The 23,824-nt window shown below is 34.3% G+C and overlaps 1 protein-coding gene across 5 annotated transcripts in view; it reads left to right on the forward strand.

Annotated features, from left to right (window-relative positions):
• The window catches only part of FSD1L (fibronectin type III and SPRY domain containing 1 like), a 56,772-nt gene extending 34,436 nt beyond the window's left edge, over window positions 1–22,336 (forward strand). For 3 of the 5 annotated variants that reach the window (XM_037491466.2, XM_037491468.2, XM_054688642.1), the window contains exons 7-14: window positions 574–783; window positions 1,843–1,941; window positions 5,212–5,341; window positions 6,238–6,270; window positions 9,425–9,525; window positions 10,228–10,479; window positions 13,631–13,719; window positions 15,198–22,336. In XM_037491466.2, coding sequence (XP_037347363.1) covers window positions 574–783; window positions 1,843–1,941; window positions 5,212–5,341; window positions 6,238–6,270; window positions 9,425–9,525; window positions 10,228–10,479; window positions 13,631–13,719; window positions 15,198–15,320 — 1,037 coding nt within the window. In that variant the 3' untranslated portion in view covers window positions 15,321–22,336. The remainder of the gene's footprint in view (window positions 1–573; window positions 784–1,842; window positions 1,942–5,211; window positions 5,342–6,237; window positions 6,271–9,424; window positions 9,526–10,227; window positions 10,480–13,630; window positions 13,720–15,197) is intronic. The other 2 variants (XM_037491467.2, XM_037491469.2) reach the window with 1 other exon arrangement.
• The last annotated feature ends 1,488 nt before the right edge of the window (window positions 22,337–23,824 follow it).

Genomic DNA, 23,824 nt, shown 5'->3' on the forward strand with positions numbered 1-23,824 from the left:
AGTTTGGTTACTTCCATCATTAGAATCAATATTATTGGCAAGAGACTGGATTTTATTTTAGTTGTGAAAATTTGAGGTTGCAATATGTCAAAATATTACATAACCAGTTAATTGAGATTTTACTTTTAAGTAGAATAAAACCAAAGGTTTACTTATGGGGGAAATAGGGAACTAAATTTCAGGGTAGGAAATAAATCTCAAAAGGTGAAGTTTTCTTATTAACCTTTGGTTTCAAAGCAGTTTATTCTATTTTTGTCAATGGTTTATTTTTATAGCTGCTTTAGCAGGTTTAAAGTATATGTTCAAAAGTAACAAATTATTCTTGATTCTGTATCCTTAGAATATTTGAATTACTTTCTGCCAAATAAATTTATGAAAATCTTTGAAACCTAAATTTTTAAGTGGAGCTTTGAAAAATAGTCATTTTGCATTTCTAAGGTATTTCTTTTTTAGACTAATTCGATTTAATAATTCAAAAACAATATGAAAAAATGTAGTGTGAATGACTAACATTAAGTATTTGATTAGTATTATAATAAATGAGAAATAAGTTTTTCTCTTTTTCTAATTCAGTTCCCAAAGCTCCAGAGATTGATCCGGTAGAGTGTTTGGTGGCTGACAATGCTGTAACAGTATCCTGGAGAATGCCAGAAGAAGATAATAAGATTGACCATTTTATACTGGAATATAGGAAGACTAATTTTGATGGACTTCCACGTGTAAAGGATGAGCGATGCTGGGAGCTAGTTGATAATATTAAGGGTACTGAATATACACTGTCAGGTAAAGCAAATACATTTCATGAATCATCCTCAGAAAACAAATGTAATTATGAAAAATATTTTGCATTACTTTTAAAGATAAAGTATTGTTCTTCCTTTAACTGAGCTAACTTTTTATATATTCAATATAGAAGTGAATTTTCCTAAAATATAAAAAAAAATATTTCATTTAAGCACTTCTGGATATTTGCAGCCTGGTAGAACATTGTGATACAAACACGAAGAGATGTTCTGTAAACAAAATACTTCAGGGTAATATTTCATTTTTACCTTGGTTTTCTACCAATAAAAAATGCTATTAACTTTTTAGATGTATGTTTTACCCTACATTTTAATGATACTTTAAATCTTGTTTCCTTGATACTTCTATGATTACCTTCATGATAATAATTAAAGTAGAGTTGCATCTTGGTATTAGAAAATTTGTGTTGGTGTTCTAAGAGTGTTTTTAAAGATAATTCCATCTAATGGGACTTTGAATATTTGAAATGGCCAAATATTGTTCAGTGCTTTCATGCATGAATATTGACATTACTATTACTGAGCACTAAACATTTGTCAGGAATTAGGTTGAAGTCTTTCACACAATGCAACCTGACATCTCATTTCGTCTTTATAATCATAAGATAGGCTTTATCATTTCTGTTTTACAGATACAAAACTGTGGCTCTGTCAGGTTGTTGAAAGTTTCATAGCTAATAATGTTTGGACTGAGATTTTAGTCTAGATCTGACTGGCTTCACAGTTTTGCTGTGAAGTTTTGCTTCATTTTATCGTTAAATTAATTTTTCACATAAAAAATGTTTCATAAATACACAAAATTTTTAGGGTTTCTGCTTTCTAGAAGTTGCATATATTACTTTAAATTGTGTTATCTTTTCTTGAATAAAAAGATGAAGATAGAGAATACCTTCTTACCACTGATTTTTTAACATATATTTGTACTTTTCCTAAGTAAAAAGATAGTTCCAAGGAGGAAAAAATAACTATTTGAAGTTTTATACACATATTTTTGGAGTATATTCCTTTTCATATCTGAAAATGATTTTCTTTTTTTCAGGCTTAAAATTTGATTCAAAGTATATGAATTTCAGAGTGCGAGCTTGTAACAAGGCTGTGGCTGGAGAGTATTCTGATCCAGTGACCCTAGAGACAAAAGGTAAGATCAATAGCTATTTATCTAGCATAACACAAAATTTAACATTTGAAGTTATTCAGATCTTCTTGACATCCATTTCATGTATGGTTGCATATTTTCTCTCTCTCTCTGCTTCTCTCACTCTCTCTCTCTTTCTCTCTCTCCCTCTCTCTCTCTCTCTCTCTCTCTCTCTCTGATTCCCAAAAATAGGAGTGATAAGATAGAGACATTAGCACTACAGTAGTGGTTTCATTAGGTTTTTCTCTGTCATAGTATTCAGATGGATAAAATAATCTAATGACAGTACTGTTGTATTTGTTGGCAGCTGCTTAGTTTACAAAGTTCAGTCTGTAAATACATAAGTATCACTGAGATTGGCCAAGATTTTCCCAGGAATTAGATTATGACTCAATATTGGGAAAGGACCTTATCAGTTTAGGTCGGGGCCTCTATATTTTCTTAAATCTTACTGCAGAAGTGGACATTTATATAGTTTGTTGATGTTTACAAAGTACTTTAATATTTCTTCATTTCATAATTAAAATCTTGAGAGAGAAGTTGAAAAGATATTATTGATCCATTTTATAGATGAAAAATCTTGTAAAGTTCAAATATTAAATGATTTGCCCATAGTCCCTGGAACTAGCTTGGAAAAATTGTGATTTCCAAGTTTGCTACCATCCCTTACTGTGTGCCTGGAGCCTAGATGCTTCTGGTCTCTGAGAGCAACTTGGATTTAGTTAAAACTCCCTTAAATGATGTATTTTAACATAGAAGATTATCTCGGTATTTACTCATTTTAAAATCTTAATGCTAGAGATTTTCCCAGTTATGAAATAATTAACTGGGTTTACTTCTACAGCTAGACTCTATATATTATTGTAGGTACTTGGGCCTTAACTATTCTGTAGACTTCTACTTCATGTAACATTTGAATAGGTTTGCTTGCCAGAAGTTTGATATGATGTAGAGAAAAATATAAAAATATGAGAATATTTTATAAGAATAAAAATTTGAGAGCTGTAAGTTAAGGATAAGACAAATTCAGAAGAATATGTTTGCATCACAGAGATCTAACAAAACTATCTTGAAGTAACTTGTTGGGATTGGTAGTGTTTTTATTTGAGAAGTATAGATAACTTAGCCAGGAAATGCTATTATTCTGAAGTATTATCAAACTCTGAGATGTTACTGTGGTTTATTTAGTCATAGGTATAGGCAGATAATCTTTTCTACATAATTTGGACTGTTTTCAGCTCTTGCCAGGAAAAAAAAATTCTTATTATAATCCCCCCTGTAGAGCATCATCTTTGTTTTTATTTATATTTTTGAGCACCACATCTTTTTATTTCTTTTTTTCCTTCTCATTTACCTTTTATACTTAGTGACCAAACTTGGACTTATATATGGTGAGGTGTACATTTCAGTGTACTTTCCATAACTTCAGGAAAATGAAAATCAGCTCATAATTTTCAGAGTTGGTCTGACTGTGACTGTTAATAGTGTTTGTACCTTAACTAGCCAAATTCTTGGGCTTTATATGTGTAGAGAAAGACTAAGTTGATTCCAATCCTTTTGGGCATTTGTTACTGTGAGGTAAACCCCCTGTGATGGGGATAGACTGAAACTCACTGGACAGGTCTCAATTTTGCTTAATCCTAAAATTTCAGTAACCCACCTATTAAGGAATTCTATTTTAATTTTTACTGAAAAGCTTTATTACTTTTTCCACATTTTGTATTTTGTTCACTTCTGCTTGGATGCAAGTTTTAAAAACTATTAACTTGCACGGTAGGAGATATACTAGAAGTGGTTATGCTCAGTTGATTTGTATTTAGAATGCTGTTTTGTTAGTAAAGACAATGAACAATGGGTCAGAGGCATAGTTGAGATTAAAGTGCTCTTTGCAGAATAGCAGAGTATAAAAGGATTCTTGATTCACTTGGTAAACAAACACAGTAGGTTCTTTTTATGATTATTTTGTCATCTGATGATGCATAGTTCATAGACATTGAAAGCCTTAGCTAAATCAAGCAATATCTTTAAGTGAAATATTATAAGGGAATATTCCTTCAATGAGTAACTACCAGACATTTGAACTTTTAGAGGGAAATATAACTAACCAAAGCAGACTAGTTGCTAATTGTAGTAGGTGAAATCTTGCTTTAATACAAGATTCTAGGAAATACATTTTAATATAGGATGACCTATGCAGTACTAACTGTGAATCAGTACATGTTAATGATTTCCCCTTAATTACCAAAGAGAGAAGGTAATACCTTGTTACACTGATTACCTAAATTAGCAATTCTGATAAAATCTTGTGAGTAGTATAGGCAGTTCTCCCTGCCCATTTGAAATTTGAAAAATATAGTTTTGACACAGGTTTTTAAATTTGTTGTAATTTGAGTGCTCTCCTCCACTCCCCACCTTCTTTGGCCATGTAAATCAGCATGACCTGTTTTCCCTTTTTTGTCTTAATTTGAAACTATGGAGCATTTTTAAGTATGAAATTATTAAGTATTGCAGTATCAGAAAGAAAATGTGTATGCCAGGCTATAATTTTTGACACCACATCATTTTTTCCTCATTTATAATTCTGTCAGCTCTGCTTCCTGTTTGGTTATAACAGTTAACTATTAATCAACTGATATTCTTTTTTTTTCAGATGTATGTATGTATGTATGTATGTATGTATGTATGTATGTATGTATGTATGCATGCAAGCAAGCAAGCACTGGGTACAGTCAGAAGCGCGGGAGGGTGAGAGAATTCACCAGAGCCAGAGAGGGGAGCAGAGCAGGCAGAAGGACCGAAGTACACTGCTGAGGGGAGCAGTGGGCGGCAGGAGAGGTCTGCACGCCATGTGGGACCCTGCTCCGGTGGCGGCTGGGGAGCAGCCGGGGATTGAACCGGCACTTCAGAGGCTGCATGCAGCTTCACAGCCCAGCGCTCAACCGCTGCGCCACCGTGGAGGCCCTCAACTGATATTCTAATAACGGGAAATTAAGGTTATTATGTGTTGGAGTTTCTAGCAGAAATTCCAGTGACCAAGCAAGTACTGTTTTTTTATTGGAAGGTAGGAGAGACAGAAAAGTATAAGGGGAAATAAAGTAGAAATTAATAAATTATAGCCTTATTATTACGGGCTTTAAATGTAGGATCAGAAATTTGAACTTGATTCTTAATATATAATATTCAGTCGAATAAATGGAAAATAATGGGATAGCTGTGCTTTTGACACTGAAGATAAGCTATATTTCTTAAAAATTGAAATACTGTTTTGGATAGCACTTAACTTCGCTTTGGATAACTCATCATCCCATTTGAACCTGAGAGTTGAAGATAGCTGTGTAGAGTGGGATCCCACAGGAGGAAAAGGTCAAGAAAATAAAATTAAAGGAAAAGAGAACAAGGGCAGGTAAGCCAGTTCATTATATCTGTTATCTGGACTCGTGCTTTTAAATTGATTCTTGACAGTGACTTACATTGAAATTGTTATCCTATGTAGCAATATGATTTGTGGTATGTTAGTTAATACCAAAGTGAAGAATGTGTTGTTAGTCCTTAAATTTGTCATTAGCATTTCACAGTCCTCTTCTTTCTTAAACCTTTTTTTAAAGATTTCTTTATTTATGCATACAAGAGCTGGCGTACAGGCCAGAGGTGCGTGAGGTGAGAGGATTCACCAAAGATAGAGTGGGGAACAGAACAGGTAGAGTGACTGAAATACATTCCTAAGGGGAACAGCGGGAGAGTCAGGAGAGGCCTGCTGTGGCATGTGGGTAGTTCCCCGGCCAGGGATCAAACTTGTGCTGCAGCGGCTGCGGATGGCTTCATAGGTTGAGTCTTAACCGCTTGCGCCACCAGGGAGACCGACCCCTTTATACATTTTCTATTTCAGTATTGCATTTCTTTAAAGTTTTATGTACAGCAGCTTAAACTGCTTAGAGAGAGGTTCCTAGTACAATTCCTGAATTTTAGGCTGATATATCACCTGTATTATATGAAAGTCTGCATTGACTGCATCTACAGTTTTTAGTGTGTTCAACTCCCGTATCTTACCCTAATCAGCCACCTTCTCAACTGAAAGGCAAACTTGAGGGTCTTTGTTGTTTCACACTTATTTAAATAGTCTGAAAATATGGATCCCGTTTTTAGTAGAGGAAAATTTTGCTCAAACTTAAGGTTATCGTACAGTGTGTTACAATAGTGAATAAAAAAAAATTCCGTGGCAAACTTCTGATAATAAGCTATTATAATAAGCTATTAAATTATGACACAGTCTTTTAACAGGTACTTATTTTTATCTGACAGTGTCCATGTTACTTCACTGAAGAAACACTCAAGGTGATAATCTGTGTCTGTCTAGTTCTAGGACTTAGTATTTAGCTTGGCTGAATAACTTTAATTTTTTTCTTTTAACTAATAAGCAGATACCATTGCAGCAGCTTTGATAAACTAAAATACTGCTTTGTGTAGACTGTCTGCCCTGGTAGCTTATGTTTTGAATTTATGGCATTATAGTGTGCTGCATATTATTTGGATTCTAGTATAAATGATAACAAAACAATAACTCTGCTTTGAAGTCTTTCCTGAATTATTTTCTCTCATCTGATTTTTTTCCCCTGCATTTATTTACACCTGGCATCTTTCTTGTGCTGTTTTCAATATATCTAACATATAGTATTGCTTTTATTTGTATTTGACAGAAGGTAGGTTTCGAAATGTTATATATTTTCTATTACTCATGCAGTTTCAAAAGCATCAAGGATAAAAAATAAAGGTCATTTGCTGAAGTGATTATTAGGACAGTGCTAGAAAGATGAATCAATTCAAATTGCACAAGTAATAATGTGTTAATTTGAAGATACCACTTTTTACCAGAAACTGATATATGTTCTCTTTTTAGAATTATCTTCCTCCCTACGGTCTTTTTGCTCATTGGTAAAAATGATTCATAGTAGGTGTGTTCACTATCCTATAAGTTGTAAAGTGCTGCTGGATTTAATAGAGTCTGGGAAGTTTCATTTGGTCATTTGGAGATTTCTAGACTGCTTGTATTTAACATTTCAGGTAACAGTTAACCCTGGACCAACACAGGGTTGGTTGAGCCCTTGGTATATAACCAGGACTAACTATAAGTTATACTCAAAGTTTAAACTGAGAGGAAGGGAAACCTCCACATTATTCAAGGGATGGGTATTATTATTTTTATGGCATTATATATGTAAGCTACTTATAGAAATATATATTATTCTTATCATAAATGCTTGTTCACTGTAGCATGTCTGCTGGATATTGTAAGGTTTATAGTAGTAAACTCTGGTTCTTCCTTCAAGAAATTTACCCTAACTTACGTAAATTTTATATATATATATGTATGTAGAAAAGTATATCTATATCATTCATCCATGTCCACATACAAATAATAATACAAAATAGAAATCATGTGTAAAGTAAGTACGGATAAAGGAGTTTAGAAGAAGGTGTCCTGAACTTCTAAGTGTTGAATCAGTGTCAGGACAGTGAACCAAACTGAAAGCAGTAATCAAGTCTATTTCCTTACCCTGATTGTATAAAAGTCAGAGGCGGCAAAGAAAAGGCTGCTAGCTCCCACGGTCTGCCGTTTTTTCCATAGAATGGCACCATGTAAGGGTCAGGTAAGTAAATCAGTGCAGATCGCAGATGAAGGATATCTAGAGGATCATCTCACTGCCTAGGAAGCCACAAATAAAAGGTTGCTGCTGCTTTGTTTTATGATCTGAAGGCCAGGAAGATGGTTAGAGTTGGGAAAGGTTAGGAGTAGATAAATACTGAGACAGAGCGAAGAAACCCTCCCACATCACTACCTCTGCCCCCAGTAAGAGGATCTCTGCAGAAGCTGCTGCAAGAGGTCTCAGCTGAGACTTTCCATTCCTAGTTCAGTTGTATCCCCCTCATTCCCCAAGGAGTCTTCTGAATAGAAATGTCTAAACTAGGAATGTCGATATGCATATGAGCATTGGATGGAGGTAGGACTCCAAACATTGCAGTGAACTAGTTCTGTAACAAGTGTGGTGTGGAGAAGGCAGACACATATGTGCGCCCCCACCCCACCCTAGGTCTGCCAGGTAAAACCTTATAATTGCCTATGGACCTGAAAGGTCACATACAGGATTTGGGCCTGGAGCTAGACTTCTCAAAAGAGTTATTTAACTGCTAGGATCTGAGAGACCTTCATTAAAGGAATGAAAACTAGTTCTGGAGGAAGTGGAAGAATTTGTGGCATTTGGATTTGAAGTGATAGAGGGAGTAACAAAAGGAAAGGCAATGAAGCATATTGTGTGAGTTGAAGGAACTCTAAATGGTGCATTTAGCTGCATAGTGCTCCCTGAAAGTGAGAAAGCAAAAAACAGATTGGGAGCAAATCAAGAACAACCTGAAATGCTAAACTAAGTTGTTTATAAACAGTAAGGAAGTACCTGACTATTTCAAAGTAAGAAAATCATCCTTAGGTTTATCTGGTAAACAGTGAATAAAATGAAACAGGTAATAAAGAGATCATTTGGAAGCTGGTATAACGACCAGAATATATGCAACGAAGAGCCTTTATTCAGATAGGTGAGTGACTGAGATGTCTTATTGGGGGTGGGAGGTAGAGATCCTGTTTGACATAAGATAATAATAGCCATTGTACTTCTTCAAAAGTGTACTTTGGATTTGGAGTTTAGAATGCCACAATGGGAATTCTCCTTAATTACTTTCCTCTGAAATTTAAACTGCTGTTCTCAGTAGATACCTGTTTTTCTTTTCTCCATGCTTTCCCTTAATTTCTTTTACACTGGTAAGTTACAATAATTTTTTTTCTAATGCAGTCATTCAATTGAAATTTTATTTTATTTTAAAATCTATGGGATTTGATCTATTTTGAATTTTTGAGAGTTAGTGAAAGGCATAATACTGTTCAGTTTACTTTGTCATATAATTTTATAAAAGGGGAGGTCAGGATGGCTCTTGTCCGTTTTAGTAAGAAATGTTTTATAATACTTGATATTGTCATATGCATGAGTTCAAGAAATCCAGGTGACCCAGAACAAAATACCTACTGCTTGTTAAAATGGTTATTTCATTTTGATTATAAGTAGTCTATTTTTGCCTTTGCTTTTACTTAATTTAGCTGCAGCGTATAGTACACTATCTTTCTTGGGTTCTCTTTTTTCTTCAGTTATTTTCCTTTTGTCTTACCTCATTTTGACTTTGTTTCTTATTTAAACTGTGTTCTTTGCTTAAGCCTTGCTCACTGTCTGCATGATATTAGTATTTTCAGCCTGCTTAATGTTAAATAACTTCTTAAATTTGAGTATTTATAATTGACACCTGTTGTATATTAATTTAGATAAAATTAAGTGCTGTTATTTTTACAACATATTTAGAAATCTTTTGACATGTTCCTTCCATGATTTGTAATTTTAGTTTGTGAAACATTTACAACATAATTGTTTTTCTTTGTGTTCCTTTATAGAAGTGGTACACCATCCCCCAAACGGACATCTGTAGGCTCCAGGCCACCAGCAGTGAGAGGCAGCAGAGATCGTTTTACTGGGGAATCATACACAGTGCTGGGTAGGATAAACATCATGGTTACTCACAGTCACATTGATGGGCTTTCACTCATTGAGATCTGGAGTGACTGCCTGTGTATTGAATAAATCTTTGCAGAAGCCTGATTACTTTGGTGGGATTTTAAGTTGTCTTACTATTGTCTAAAGTGGCTAAAACTCAATACAGTACTCCACGTATTTTTCTAACCTTTGAGGGGCTAGTATGGAAGAAAAGTTCTGAAGCCTTTTATATTCAGAAAAATTAGTTATAAATACAAAGTGAAATTATAGTAGATACTCTACATTTAGTGTCTGTGTGCTAACATGATTATTCAAAATTTTTGTGCCATTCTGTGGGATGAGAAAGAAGTGAGAGCCTCCTTGGTGGTGCAGTGGGTTGAGTGCAGCGCTGTGAAGCTGTCCGCAGCCTCTGCAGCATCGGTTCAATTCCCGGCCAGCCAGGGAGATTCCCACATGGCGTGGCAGACCTCTCCTGTCACATCCACTGCTCCCCTCAGCAGTGCCTTCGATCTGTCTGCCTGTTCTGCTCCCCGCTCTGGCTCTGGCAAATCCTCTCACCCTCCCATACCTCTGGCCTGTACCTCAGCTATTGTATAAATAAAAATAAATAAATCTTTTTAAAAAAGAGAGAGAAAGAGGTGAAAATCTGTGTGTTGATAAAGAGGAGGTTAAGAGTCAAATATGTCTTTCTGATCTTTTGTAGGAGACACTGCTATTGAAAGTGGACAACATTATTGGGAGGTCAAGGCCCAGAAGGATTGTAAATCCTACAGTGTGGGAGTAGCATATAAGACTTTGGGGAAATTTGATCAGTTAGGAAAGACAAATACTAGTTGGTGTATCCATGTCAACAACTGGCTACAAAACACATTTGCAGCAAAGCACAATAATAAAGTCAAAGCCTTGGATATTACTGTTCCTGAGAGAATAGGTGTATTTTGTGATTTTGATGGGGGTAAGTTTTCTTACTTTCTCATAAGTTCTTTTATCATAGTTGGTAGTTTTTCATTATCTTTACTGGTAATCATTTATATAGAGTTTCCTTTGGTATTGTGGTTAAGGTTGTTTTGACATACTGTGAATTGATCAATTTTGGCTCTAGAACTGACTCAAAGGATATGTGATAGCAACCCAGAACCTTGTAGAAATACTTCTCTATAACATACTAAATGTATCAGAAAGAAAGATTTTGCTCATTTTTGCTCATATCAGTTTCATTACACTTCTGCTTTCTTCCTTTACCTTGTTTTAAAAGAGAGATGATGTCATATTTTTCAAGTTGAACTAAATCTTAGAAATTACCCAATCCATCTGCCACATGATATAAAATCCTTAATTACATTATATATGCAGGCGGTTGCCACTCCCATGAAGAATTCAGTAAACCGCCTGTTTCTTGTTGGACAGCAGTTGATTAGAAAGTGTTTCTTGAATTGACTCACTTTTTTACCTAGTAACTTCTGAGATTGTTGCTCTTAAATTTTGTCATATGATAAAATGTACAATTATGTTTCCCTAATCCACATTTACTTGATAATCCTTGTAGTTTGAAAACTACTGACATTGCTTCTCTTGACCTATTTTTCCAGGCTAAACATTCTCTGTATCATTAGCTGTTGCTCAGAATTTTCCAAGACCTTTCTAATTTCCTATGATTGTGTACTACGTCAATATATTTTTTAAAGATTGGTTCTTAGATTAGAACAGCTTCTGACCAGCAAAGGACAGTGATTTGGCTACATAATCTCTAATGTGATTAATGGCCCTGGTGACCTATATTGAATATGTAGCCACTAGATCTTTTTTCATGATGTTCTTTCAAATTGTCTTTTCCTGCTTATATTGGGCTACTTAGTGATACCATTTTTGTAACTTAAGTGAAGAATATTACATATCCTTCTTAAATTTTATCTTAATATGTTTAGCCAAGCTTTCCCTCCAGAAAGTCTTCTAAAAATTAAACTTGATATTTATCTTTTGTAAAAACTTCTTTAAGCTTTTGAATTAGTTTGATGAGTATATTCTCTACCGACCTCTAAATATTTGTAAAAAAAAATTGTGAAGATGATGTAGTGTTGAATTAGGGAAAAAGCAATTACCTGGATACTTCTCTCCAAGTTGCCATTTTTACCTAATAAAGGCAATTTTACCGTTTAAGTAACATTGTGTTCACATAATTCCATGAACTATCAACCTCATTACTTAAACAAAAGGAAAATAGTTAATTTGGGTTTTTACTTTTAGTGATGAGATGTCAGTTTCATTACATTCTTGTTTTAATTCACTTTGACTCATATAAATAATATTCCTCAGGATAAAAGGCAATTTGTTGGCACTTTTTTTTCTTTTTCAACTGTCAGTGTTAACATTTGCTTCTCATCTTCTCTCCTTTTTTCCAAGCTTTGTGATTTCACAAAGATAGTAGTGAGATATGTAATTACTAGCCTAGAGATTATAGGGCATATGAAGGAAAAGTTATAATGTAGAATGAGATCCGAATGAAGGCATTGAAAAAAATAGGTTATTCTATTTTTAGGAGTCAAGGGAAGTGGATTCTGCACATTTTAGAAAACTATAGTCATATGATGATGGTCAAGTATTTGAAATGACAGCAAGTAAATGGTTAAATGTGGATGAGATTGTAAGAACAGGTAGTAAAAGACTTTTCAGAAGGTATACATTGAGTAACATAGGGAGGACCATGATTACTCTGTTCAGTAATATATATATCTGTACTCCCTGGCAAGTGTTTTTGTTTTTTTTTTTTTTTAAACATAGTAAACCCTTAATTGAGTGAGTGATTAGTAGTAGCAAGGTGCTGGCAGTGGGGAAGATCAAGAAGATTGGGTATGATGGTGTGAAAGTAGAATTCATAAGACTTGGAAACTAAATAATGGACTGGAGGAGGAGAGACAAGGAAGGGTTGAAGTTGACTGTCAGGTTCCAGCTGGTGCGAACTATAGGATATTAGTGTCATCAACAGGATAGGGAACAAAGAGTCCTACGGGAAAATTAGGTGCCAACAGGATGACCATGTGGCATGGCTGGCAAATATTTAGAAATTTGCTGCTAGAATTCAAGAAGAGAAGTAGAACTGAAGCTAAATATTTGATATAGCATCACAGAACAGCTACCGGAATTTTCACTAAATAATAAACTACTACTACTCTGCTCATTATGACCGTATTTAAGTTAACATTTTGAGGTAATGTATACATAAAGTAGCCAGTGTTTTAATAGTAGGTAAAAATGTTAATTTCTTTTTTATTTGGTGGGAACTGATAAGGGAATACTGTAGAGAGAAAAGAGAACCTGGACAAGCATCTACATTTGGAATAGGAGAAAAAATGAAGTCATTCTCAGGGCTAGGATTTAATCCAAGAGAATAATCATGGAGTAGAGTTTTAAAAAGTGCTAATGGCTGTAAGGAGGATCAGGTTGTTCAGTGGTAAGAGAGACAGGTGTTTTATTTGCATGATTGTGTTGAAAGACAAACTGAGGTCAGGGGGTTTTAAAAATTAACAAAGCTGCAGCAGTGATAACTGCTATGATTTTAGAGACTGAAGTAGGTTTAAAGTAGTTAGAAGATAAGATTTAATAGAGTCAATCTTAAATGGTAATAGAATTTGATTAGAAATACTGGTTATAACGAAGGAGGAGATCTTATACCTAAATCACAATGCTGTAAACCAATGTCACCACAAAAAAAGAAAAAGAGAGAGAGAGAGAGAGAGAGAGAGAAAGCCTGGTTATAGTAAACACAAGGAAGCCTTGCTCTTTTTTTTTTTTTTTTAAACAGGCAAAGGAAATCATTTGTTAAATAAGAAAATAGTTTATAGTTGAAAAAGTACTATAGTGCCAGGTAATGGCAGCACTATGGAGATCTTGAAAATCAGGAGAAGAAAATTAGATTTGGGCATTTTCTTAAATTGAACATGTTTACTGCTGATTTTCAAGTGATAATTACTAGTCCAGTTCTTACAGTTTGTAACAAAAGTAATGCCAAAATATGCATTGTTATTTTATGCATGATTATTTGTGACTTAATAAAACGTTATACTTTTTCGTATAATAAATTAGACCTTTCTTCCCCCCCTTCCTTTTAGGTCAACTTTCTTTCTATGATGCAAACTCAAAACAGTTGTTATATTCTTTCAAGACAAAATTTACTCAGCCAGTCCTACCAGGTTTCATGGTTAGTATCTAATTTGTGTTTTATTTGTCTTGGCAACATTAAGAAGAATAAACTATGTTTTATAGTTGGGGAAACATCTCTTATTTTTATATATTTTTTTTCTTCATATTCCTCTCTCTTTCCCCAGCCCATATCTTCCTATCTTGTAATTGTCTGTATGTTTTTGGTATATTTTATTCAAATAAATGTTAATACATAAAAGAACACAAATCATGAGGATGCAGTTTGATGGATTTTCACAGGACTACATGTACTTCTGTATCCAGCATCTTGGTCAAGAAATGGACCATTACTACAACCTCATAAGACGCTTTGCACCCATTGCTGGCTCCTAATAGCCCTCCTCCAAAGTGGTTACTCACTTGAGTTTTAATATCATAAATCCATCTTGCTTCCTTTTCAGCTTTGTATAAATGGAATCATATGGTATCTTTTTGGCTTAACATGCTTGTGAGATTTATACATGCTGCTCTATGTGGTGATGGTTTACTCATTTTCGTATAGTTTTCCATTTTATGATTATATCACTTTATCCATTCTGATTTGATGGATACTTGGGTAGATTTTATTTGGGACCATTCACAAATAGAATTACTATAGTCTTGCTTATGTCTCTTGGTAAATGTGTGTATATATTCCCATTAGTTACATATACTTAGGATTGGGGTTGCTGGATCATATGGTATATGTATGTAATATAATCAGAGGTAATGGAGACTTCCAAATTGTTTTCCAAAGTCAGTTATACTAGTTCACCACCAACAATATATGAGAATTTAGGTTCTTCCACATCTTTATCACCAATTAAGATTATCTTTTTAAAAATTCAGTCCTTCTGAGTATGATGTATTATTACACTGTGGTTTTCATTTGCATTTTCTTAGTGACTCATGCTGTTATAAAAATTTTTATGTTTATTGACTGTTTGGATAGACTCCTGTAAAATGGTTTTCAAGTCTTTTTTGCCTTTTATTTATTGGGTTCTATTTTGTAGTAAATAGTCTGAGCCTTTTGCCTGATGTATTTATCGCAATTGCAAGTATCTTCTCAGCTATGGCTTTCCTTTTTCCCTCATAGTGATGTGTTTTGATTAATAAAAATGTTATTTAATCTATTGATATTTTTATTTATGGGTGGGTGGCACTTTTTGTGTTCTGCTTAATCCGTATTAGCCCCAAAGTAATGAAAATGGTCTTATTTTTTTCTAAAAACTTTTCCTTGTCCATAGATACAAACTTCATTTATAATGCCAGTATGATGTAGAATAGCTATGTTTGGTATGAATTTGGAGTGAAAATACTCTCTTTACTTATTCCCAGACCTTTCAACTTCCTCTCAGTTCAAATATAGCAGTTACAAGTTTGAAATTTTTTCATGTTCATGTATATGGCATTCTGCTTTTCAAATGGAAATTAAAGGGTCGATTAAACTCTTAATTTGGCTTGAAATTTGATAGAAGCTGTGTTTTTGTCTTCTAGGTTTGGTGTGGTGGACTTTCTTTGAATACTGGGATGCAAGTTCCAAGTGCTGTGAGAACATTTCAAAAAAGTGAAAATGGAATGACCGGTTCAGCTAGCAGCCTAAACAATGTTACTCAGTAATGGCTACTGGAATGTGTTTATTCCCCCGTCTTTTCATTGAATGGCCTTTTCTGTGCAGCTACTAATCACAGAAATTTATAATGATGGAAATCAGGTTTGCTACGTCCTGCTTTAACACCTGGAATCTGTTAGCATTAAGCATCTAGTATGAAGCATTCACAGAAACCTCCTGCGCAGTGTCATAGAAGCAAGCAGATGTTGAAGAATCTGAAGTTTTGAAGAGTAAATGGGGGTAAAGGGCAGTGTTTTAGTTGTATAGAAACCCATTTTTGTGTTTCTTGGATTACTTTGACTTTTCTAGTATGTATAGTAACATCTAGTAGTCCTAGGGCCTGGGCTGAAAAAACATTTGAATTTTTGCCTTCTTTCCTCATTACGACCTATTTAGTTCTTGCACTGAAGCTTTAAAAATATATAGTCCTCTAAGGGTCTCTAAAAACTGAAATAATTGGTTGGAGATGTAGAAAAGTTTTCTTAGAATAGGGGTTTATAAATAAATTGAGTTACTGGCTAGCTTTATATCATTTTCTCTTTTCCATATATTTTGATATTTTTCTTTTGGTTTAACTCAAAATAGAGTAGGAATTTTGTGGACATAATGGCTTAAAATCACCCAAATTTTGTTTTTTTACCTGCTGCACTACTGGTGGCAAAGGGGATAATCTTCATATGTTGCTTTCTTTAAATAGACTTCTTTTCATTCCATCATTTTGCATGATGGGTAAAATTTTCAAAAGCTTTATATTTTCTGATTTTGTTGTCTACTTTAAAACCACTTTCAATAGTTATCTGGTAAAATCCCCACTTGCATTTGGTAATACATGATAAATATATTGATTTTTAACATTTTTAGTAGAAATGAGTTTATTAAAGTTACTGAATGGTGAAAAAAACCTACACTATTCAACTTTCATCTAAGAAGGACAGGTTATAAAGGGAGGTGCCTAAACCTATCTTTTACTGAAGTAATTTACATCTGCTTTTTAACTATACATGGAATAGTTTGAACAATTTTTTAAAAAATCCACATATCTGACTTACTTGGCACCTAAGTTTTTCAAACATAACTATTCAGAGATTATTTTTCTCTCAGTCCTTTCATTTGCTTTCTAAAAGGGGTTAATTCTTCCAAAAATTGATGGAGAAATCTTTCTCAAACTTATGGAAAATATGTTAAACAATGACTAAAACCCGTGGTTATCAAACAGATAACTATTTTTTAAAGGTTGATTAAAATTTCTAACACAGTTCCTTTGAGCCAAACTAAAAGTTGTACTTACAGTATTTAAGAATGCCTTGAGCATTTTAAAGAGGTCTACATTTGTGTTTTCCTTTATTTTTGAAGCTTACCTTGTCATGTTGACTTTCTTTTCATTTTAATTATATTGTGTTAAAACAACCTTCTCCGAAGAAGTGACTGTTGCTGCTTACACTTGAGGTGGTTTCTACTGAAAGACCTGTGGAATGGTAATAGCTAATTTTCTCAAAGTTTACTGCTTACTGATGGCTTTTTTTTTATTGGTTAAATCTAAATGAGCAATTTCATTTGAACTGGGGTCTTACTTTTCTGGAGGACATTCATATCTACATAGTTGTTTGGTGATATGTTGGTAATTTTAAAGGCTGTAAGGCAGCCTTTAATGAAATATGTTCAGAGAGATTCTTTTGATTATCCAACAAATATAATTTTGGTTTTTGTTCCTTGTGGAGATTTAGAAGTGTTCTATTCTCTGTAGCAGGGTTATCCAGGACCTAAGAAAACAGGAAGCTATAATTCCCTTTTATAGTCCAACCTAAAAGCAGTAATTTAGTGGTCTAGTTGCTTTATGTGAACAGTTATACAATAAATTTTAGCAAACATGACACAGAAAAAGTCAGGAATTCTTATATAAAATTTTTTACTATTATGTCTGATAAAATTTTGTCGTCTTACTAATTCAGTGCCTTCTTCTCCTCTAAGCGTACTCTCGTTCCATACCCCATGTGTGTCAACTGATATTTAAGCCAGAGCCCATTCTGTTGTACTGGTGAGGGCCTTCTATTCCAGGGACATGGGCGAAAGGAACTGTTAATCAGGGGCTGGAGGAGTGCATTTGATTCTTTCCTGTGCTCATGCTATCATTTGAAATTCTTCATATAAAATATTCTAATATTCATTTGGAAAATTCATTTGAAATAATACCATTATTACTCAAAATAAGAATCTGAGGTTTTCTTACTCTGCCTCTTTTTAAAGGTCTCCAAAATTAAAGAACAAAATGTATGGATTAAATTTAGTTGTTTTAAATTTGTGTTACTTTAAACTGGAGAAAGTTTGCCACCCTCATTTTCAAACTAGAAAATAATCAATGGTAGTGCCTACTTAAATAGTCTTAAAGTACTTGACCATAATAGATAACATTCTCACTGACATTTGAATTTAAAAAATGTTAACTCTTTTGCTAAATTTAACATATCATGAAAAGTTGATATACCCTTAGAAACATTCTTTATTGCTTTCCTTACTCCTTGTCTTGGCAGGTCAAATAAGATTGCTGTCAGTAAAAGGATGCTTAAGAGGTTGACTGTAATGAATGCATCACAGGTGTAAAGAATGATGTTTTATAAAAATATGCACCAAATATTGCATTTTTCTTTTAGCAATTGAATTCCAAACCAGTTTTACTAACTGCATAAAGAAATGAAGGAATTGCCTTAAGCACTTTAGAAAAAGAAATATCTTTCACAATTCATTTTGACTTTCTAGGCTGACCATGTCACTTATGTCTTTATCTTTTGGTAAATATGTATACATCAAGCATTTAATAAATCAGTATACATTGAGGCTTAATGTACAGTGATTCATTGAATGTTGTCGGTGTAGGTAAGTCGAAAGTATTAACAGCTTGTTTATTCCTGGGGTTAAATTTATGATGGCATCTGTACAAACCTGAACTGCTGCTGTAGAGCTAGACTTGACCTACTTTGTGCAGCAAATAGTAATTTTCTCCATGTTATCATCTTAAGAAACACAGTGGCTTAGTTCTATTTATTCATTTATGGAATTAAAAACACAACAATATCATATATAATTTTAATTTTTTGTGACTAATCCTTGGTGGTATAAGTGATAAAAGTAAATAATTTGTAATAAAAGGTTTTAATTAAGGTAAGAAATTCTATTTCATGATGTACCCTCAATGATTAATTTTTCTCTAGTACCTTTTCCACAAAATTACACTTATATATTTTTGTTTCTTTTGGAAACATGTAAAATTTTTGGGAAAGGATATATATGGAAAAGTCATTTCAGAGTATTAATTTTGAAAAGAATGGTGTATAGACTTCTTACTCTAAAATAATGTACTTGGGACCATATTTTCAAATCATCATCATGATTCTTTTTTTAAAAAAGACCACGTATTTTTAAAAAGGCCAAGATCAGTTCATTTATTAGCAAATTCATATGACAAATATGAAAGTGTCTGATATGACAGTCTTACTCTGTATTCAAATTTCCAAAAGTAGTGGTTTGATTTACTGTTAGAGTTTTGCTGCTTTTAAATGATGTAACAAAATTTGCACCTCAAAACAATGTTTTGCAGATAGGTCAGAAAATTATTTATCAAATGAATTTGCTATAGTTTGTAAAAAATTCAAATTAACTGCATATAATATGTTTCACTTTTATGTAGTCACATGAAATTTTTCTGCAAAGGTTTCTTTTTTCATTTTAATTTTACAATGGATATGTTCTTTTAGGAAAGTGTATGGTCAGCATAAATTTACTAGAGATCCAAGTCACCATAAAGTAGTTATTTTTAACCAAAATATACATTTCATAATGCTGGTAATGGAGCATTATAAGAGATCATGAATGTTTCCTTGATCATCACAGAAAGATTACCTCACATTCAGTGTAGTTTTAGTTTTGTGCTTGTCTTATTCACATTGTGCAAGTATTTATGGTCCTGATGTATCTTTGGAATATTTGATTATTTTGAATAATTTGAGCTTTCTGAATAATATGGATTAAATGGATTGCTTTTGGTATATGTTGTTTTTGTTGAAAAGAAAGTGTTGGACATAAAATATAAAGGTTAGTATTGGCTTATAAACAAATGCCAAAAGTGCCATAGTACTTTTCTGCTCAGATTACCCAGTTATTAAAACAGTGTTTGTTATATTGGGGTTATTATAAGATACTGTTGATTCATTATCATTTCAGCTATGTTAGTTTAATCTGATATATTGCTTAATGGTACCCATTTAATATAAATTGGTCCTTGGGAATAATGGACATATAGAGGATTTCTTAGTATGTAAGGCAGTATGTTGGTGATTCTGTTTGCATTTGGGTTGGAGCGTTTTAAGTTTGGACCAATTTTAAAGTGTGAGTAATTGGCAAAAGACATTTTCAAAATTGGCAAAAGAACTTTTTGTAGAATTTAAGGGCCACAAGAATGCATAATTATTTTTTTAAAACTTTTTTTTTTTTAATTTACGCAATCACTGGGTGCAGTCAGAAGCGTGGGAGGGTGAGAGAATTCACCAGAGCCAGAGTGAGGAACAGAACAGGCAGAATAAGGAAGAACACTGCTGAGGGGCGCAGCGGGCACAGCAGGAGAGGTCTGCGCACCATGTGGGACTCTCGCCGGCGGACGGGGAATCGAACCAGAGCTACAAAGGCTGTGGGCAGCTTCGCAGCCCAGTGCTCAACCGCTGCGCCACCAGGGGAGGCCCAGAATGCATAATTTTTTTAAAAAAACATTTCCAGTAACTCTGAGGTACCAAAGCATGGAGTCCAATTTATCTTTTAAGGGAAACTCTTTAAAATCAAATTTATTGCTAAGTCATACTATAAAATATATAATAGCTAAAGTTAAGGAGTATTTATACTAGTTTTTGAAGCCACTAGTTTTTGAAATTTTGAATATGATAAAAATATATTTTGCCTTCATTTCTCTTATTTAAAATTAATGACCTTAATTCTATCATATACTAGATCTATGACCTCTACATGTATCACTTATCATCTTTGGGTCTCCATTGCCTTTTACATGAAATAATTGGAACTTGTTCAGCCTACCTCACAGGGCTGTTGTGAGGAACAAAATGGAGTATGTGAAAACACTTCAACAACAGTAGAATGCTATATAAATGTAATATTTTCAGTTAATATTGGATTTAAGGGTTTAGATAACTTCTAGATGCCATCTACTTTGCTACAGCATGTGCTTAAAGTGGTATCGCCAGGACTTCAAATGTTATTTTTTTAAAAAAAACAGACAGCCCTGATTAAAATGCCCTTTAATATTCTTTAGTTTGTGCATGACCTGTGGCCTTTTGTATTTTCTCATCAAGTCTGTTATTCTATATCAAGACTTACAGAAACTGTAAAATTTCTCCCACAGCATTAGTATGTCAGTGTAGAATAATAATATGAATTAAATTATATTTCTTTCCAAGCATTTGCACTTCCAATTTATGACTGTTCAGTGCCATATGCAAAGACTGAATTTGGCCTAAATTCTTTCTAAACAATTAACAGTTTGCTGTCATGGGATAAATGATACAAAGTATATGTGCCCACTTAATATTTGTTGCATTGTCATAAAAAATAAGAATTCAGAACCTTGTCAATCAGTTAGTCTCTCCTATTTTGCTTTAAATTATATTTATTAAATAGTTTTCTGATTATCTTGATCTATAGATGTGTGTTATCTATATCTATAGGTATGTCTGTCATCTGGACTGGTTTTGGTATGCAGTTCTGATAATAAAAATTCTAATTTCTCAGGTTCAAACTTTATGTTATGGTTGAAGAACATTAATGAAACACTTACAATGTCCTCAGTGCTGCACACTAGTGTTTTGATAAGCATATTGCCGCATTTTCCTTGGAAATAAGCCAGCCTTTTAAATAGTTTTTAAACTTTAAAATAGAGCATTCAAAGTGGAGTTACTTGATGTTGAAATGATTGTGTGTTCTGTGCAGAATGACCAAGTTCTTAAAAAGAAGCACCTGGAATATCTCATCAAAAAATTAAACTTTTTTCTGCTTTTGCTTTAGTGCTTGCATTTATCAACTCTCTTAAGTATCCACAGTGCACTGTTAGGGATTAGAAGTTAAAAGTCATAGTCTTTTTTGCCCCAAACAATTTTGCAGCAGTGTTTAACAGAATTTTATGCAGTGATGGAAAGTTCTATATTTGTGCGGTCCAGCATAGTAGCCACAGGCAGAGCTCTTGAGCACTGTAAATATGGCTAGTTCAACTAAGCAACTAAGATTTTAAATTGATTTAGATGAAAAGAGCTACATATTGTTATTAGGTGCTATTTTGTACAGTGCAGTCATGAAACTGGCTATATGAAACTAGTATAAGTCAGGAATTTAGTTTGTCTTTGGAACTTGTACCATTTTGGTAGATGGCAACTAAGAGAAAACAGGAACAATTTGTATTCTAACTCAAAGCTAAATTAGGAGAAAAAAGAAAGCCAGTCAATGACAAGATGAGAATAGAGTGCCTGTAACTAAGATCATTTTTACTGAGAGAACGGATAATCCATTAATCATGTAGAGGGAGGAGTGTGAAAAAGATTAAAAAAAAAACCAGTACCCTCATATTAAAGATGAATTGTCAATGGTGCAGCTTTTCTAGAGAAAAATTTAATGATGCCAAGATTTTAAATAGACATACTTTTGAAAAGCTAATTCATTTTTCTAGGTATTTCACATATACTCACATGTATTAATTGCAGCCATTACGATAGCAAAATACAAGCAATCTTAATTGAAGAGAAAATGAGCTAGCAGAATTTCAGAGACTTCCCTTTTCTAACTTGCACCATCGTTATGTAGCTGTCTAGATATATTCTACATGTCTATGTCATTGACTCTCTCCCCTCCCCAATAAATGTTACAAATGTGTAGACCATTATGGGAGTTGGCTTCCTCAGTTAGGCCCCTTTCCTTGGTATATCAGTGCTACTGTGCCTGACTGCAGGTCTGTGGGAAAAGAGCTCAGGAAATTGTGTGTACTGTGCTTTTCTGTCCAGCTGTTTCCATTACTAAGCCCATTGAACATTATACTTAATGGTGCTAGTACTATGTTTACGCCCCTTTTATACAAGGTCACCAGGATAATTAAACTGGTGCTGTTACAGAATATTCTTTTAATGGAAAGATACTTGTGACATGAAATAGAAAAATCAAGTCCAATAGTATATAGTATGATACCATAGGTTGGTAGACTTGGACAAGATTCTCACTCTCTTACTGTGACTCTACATGAAATGGAAAGCTGATGGTGCCAAAGAACTATATCTGTTTGGAGCCCTAATCCCACACCCACTATCTGGACCAGAGAGACAGAACCCAAGGTAGCAGACAGCAGGACCCTGTCCAATTAGTTCCAAAATTTGCTTCAAGAATATGCAGACATCTTCCCTGTGTCTACCCTAAGGATTGCACTATAGTGTATATCCCCTTATACCCAAAGGGCTGCAGTTTGTGAGGAGTGTGGATTGTATTTGGCTGTACAGACTGAGGTGACTGGTCTCATGCATGCATACTAGGATTTTGTGGCAAGCTGAAACTAGAAATAAAGAGACTTGGGCTTGGGGTGAATAGATTAACCTAGTTTTTTTTTTTTTAAAGATTATGCATACAAGGGCTGGGGTACAGGTCAGAGATGTGGGGGGTGAGAGGACACCCCAGAGACACAGTGGGGAACAGAACAGGCAGACTGAAATATACTGCTGAGGGGAGCAGCGGGCGAGACAGGATAGGTCTGCTTCGCCATGTGGTTTCTCCCTGGCCGCCGGGGATTGAACTCGGTGCTGCAGAGGCTGCAAAGGCTGCAGATTGCTTCATAGTGCGGTGTTTAACCTCTTGCGCCACAAGGGAGGCTTAGTTCTTAGCTGTTACTTTCCAACATGTCTGAGAATTCAAAATTTACAATAAAGGGTAAATGATTTATATTTTTCCTTTTATCGAGTTATCAGGATAATGAGTTAGTGCCCTCAACTTTCAACCATAACTAGTGAATTTTCTTTTTTAAGGAATCATGTCAAGAATTTTTTTTTTTAAGATTTATTTATTTATACAAGCACTGGGTACAGTCAGAAGCGCGGGAGGGTGAGAGAATTCACCAGAACCAGAGCGGAGTGCAGAGCAGGCAGAGTGACGAAGTACACTGCTGAGGGGAGCAGTGGGCGGCAGGAGAGGTCTGCGTGCCATGTGGGACCCTTGCCCGGCGGCCAGGGATCGAACTGGCGCTACAGAAGCTTCGGGCAGCTTCGCAACCCAGTGCTCAACCGCTGCGCCACCAGGGAGGCCCTCATGTCAAGAATTTTTATATATTTGATAGTAGTAGTTTTGATGCTCAAGTTTTCCCACCTTGGATCCCTCAAGTTAGGACCTGTGTCTGTTGATCCCATTAATCCTTGATAATTTCCTCTGGGTGTTAACCTACTTTTTAAATTAGACACACACACACGTATATAATCACATATACATGTTA

The sequence above is a fragment of the Talpa occidentalis genome, unplaced genomic scaffold, assembly GCF_014898055.3.
Source record: "Talpa occidentalis isolate TD23 unplaced genomic scaffold, MPIMG_talOcc4v2.1 talOcc4.7, whole genome shotgun sequence".
Lineage (NCBI taxonomy): Eukaryota > Metazoa > Chordata > Mammalia > Eulipotyphla > Talpidae > Talpa > Talpa occidentalis.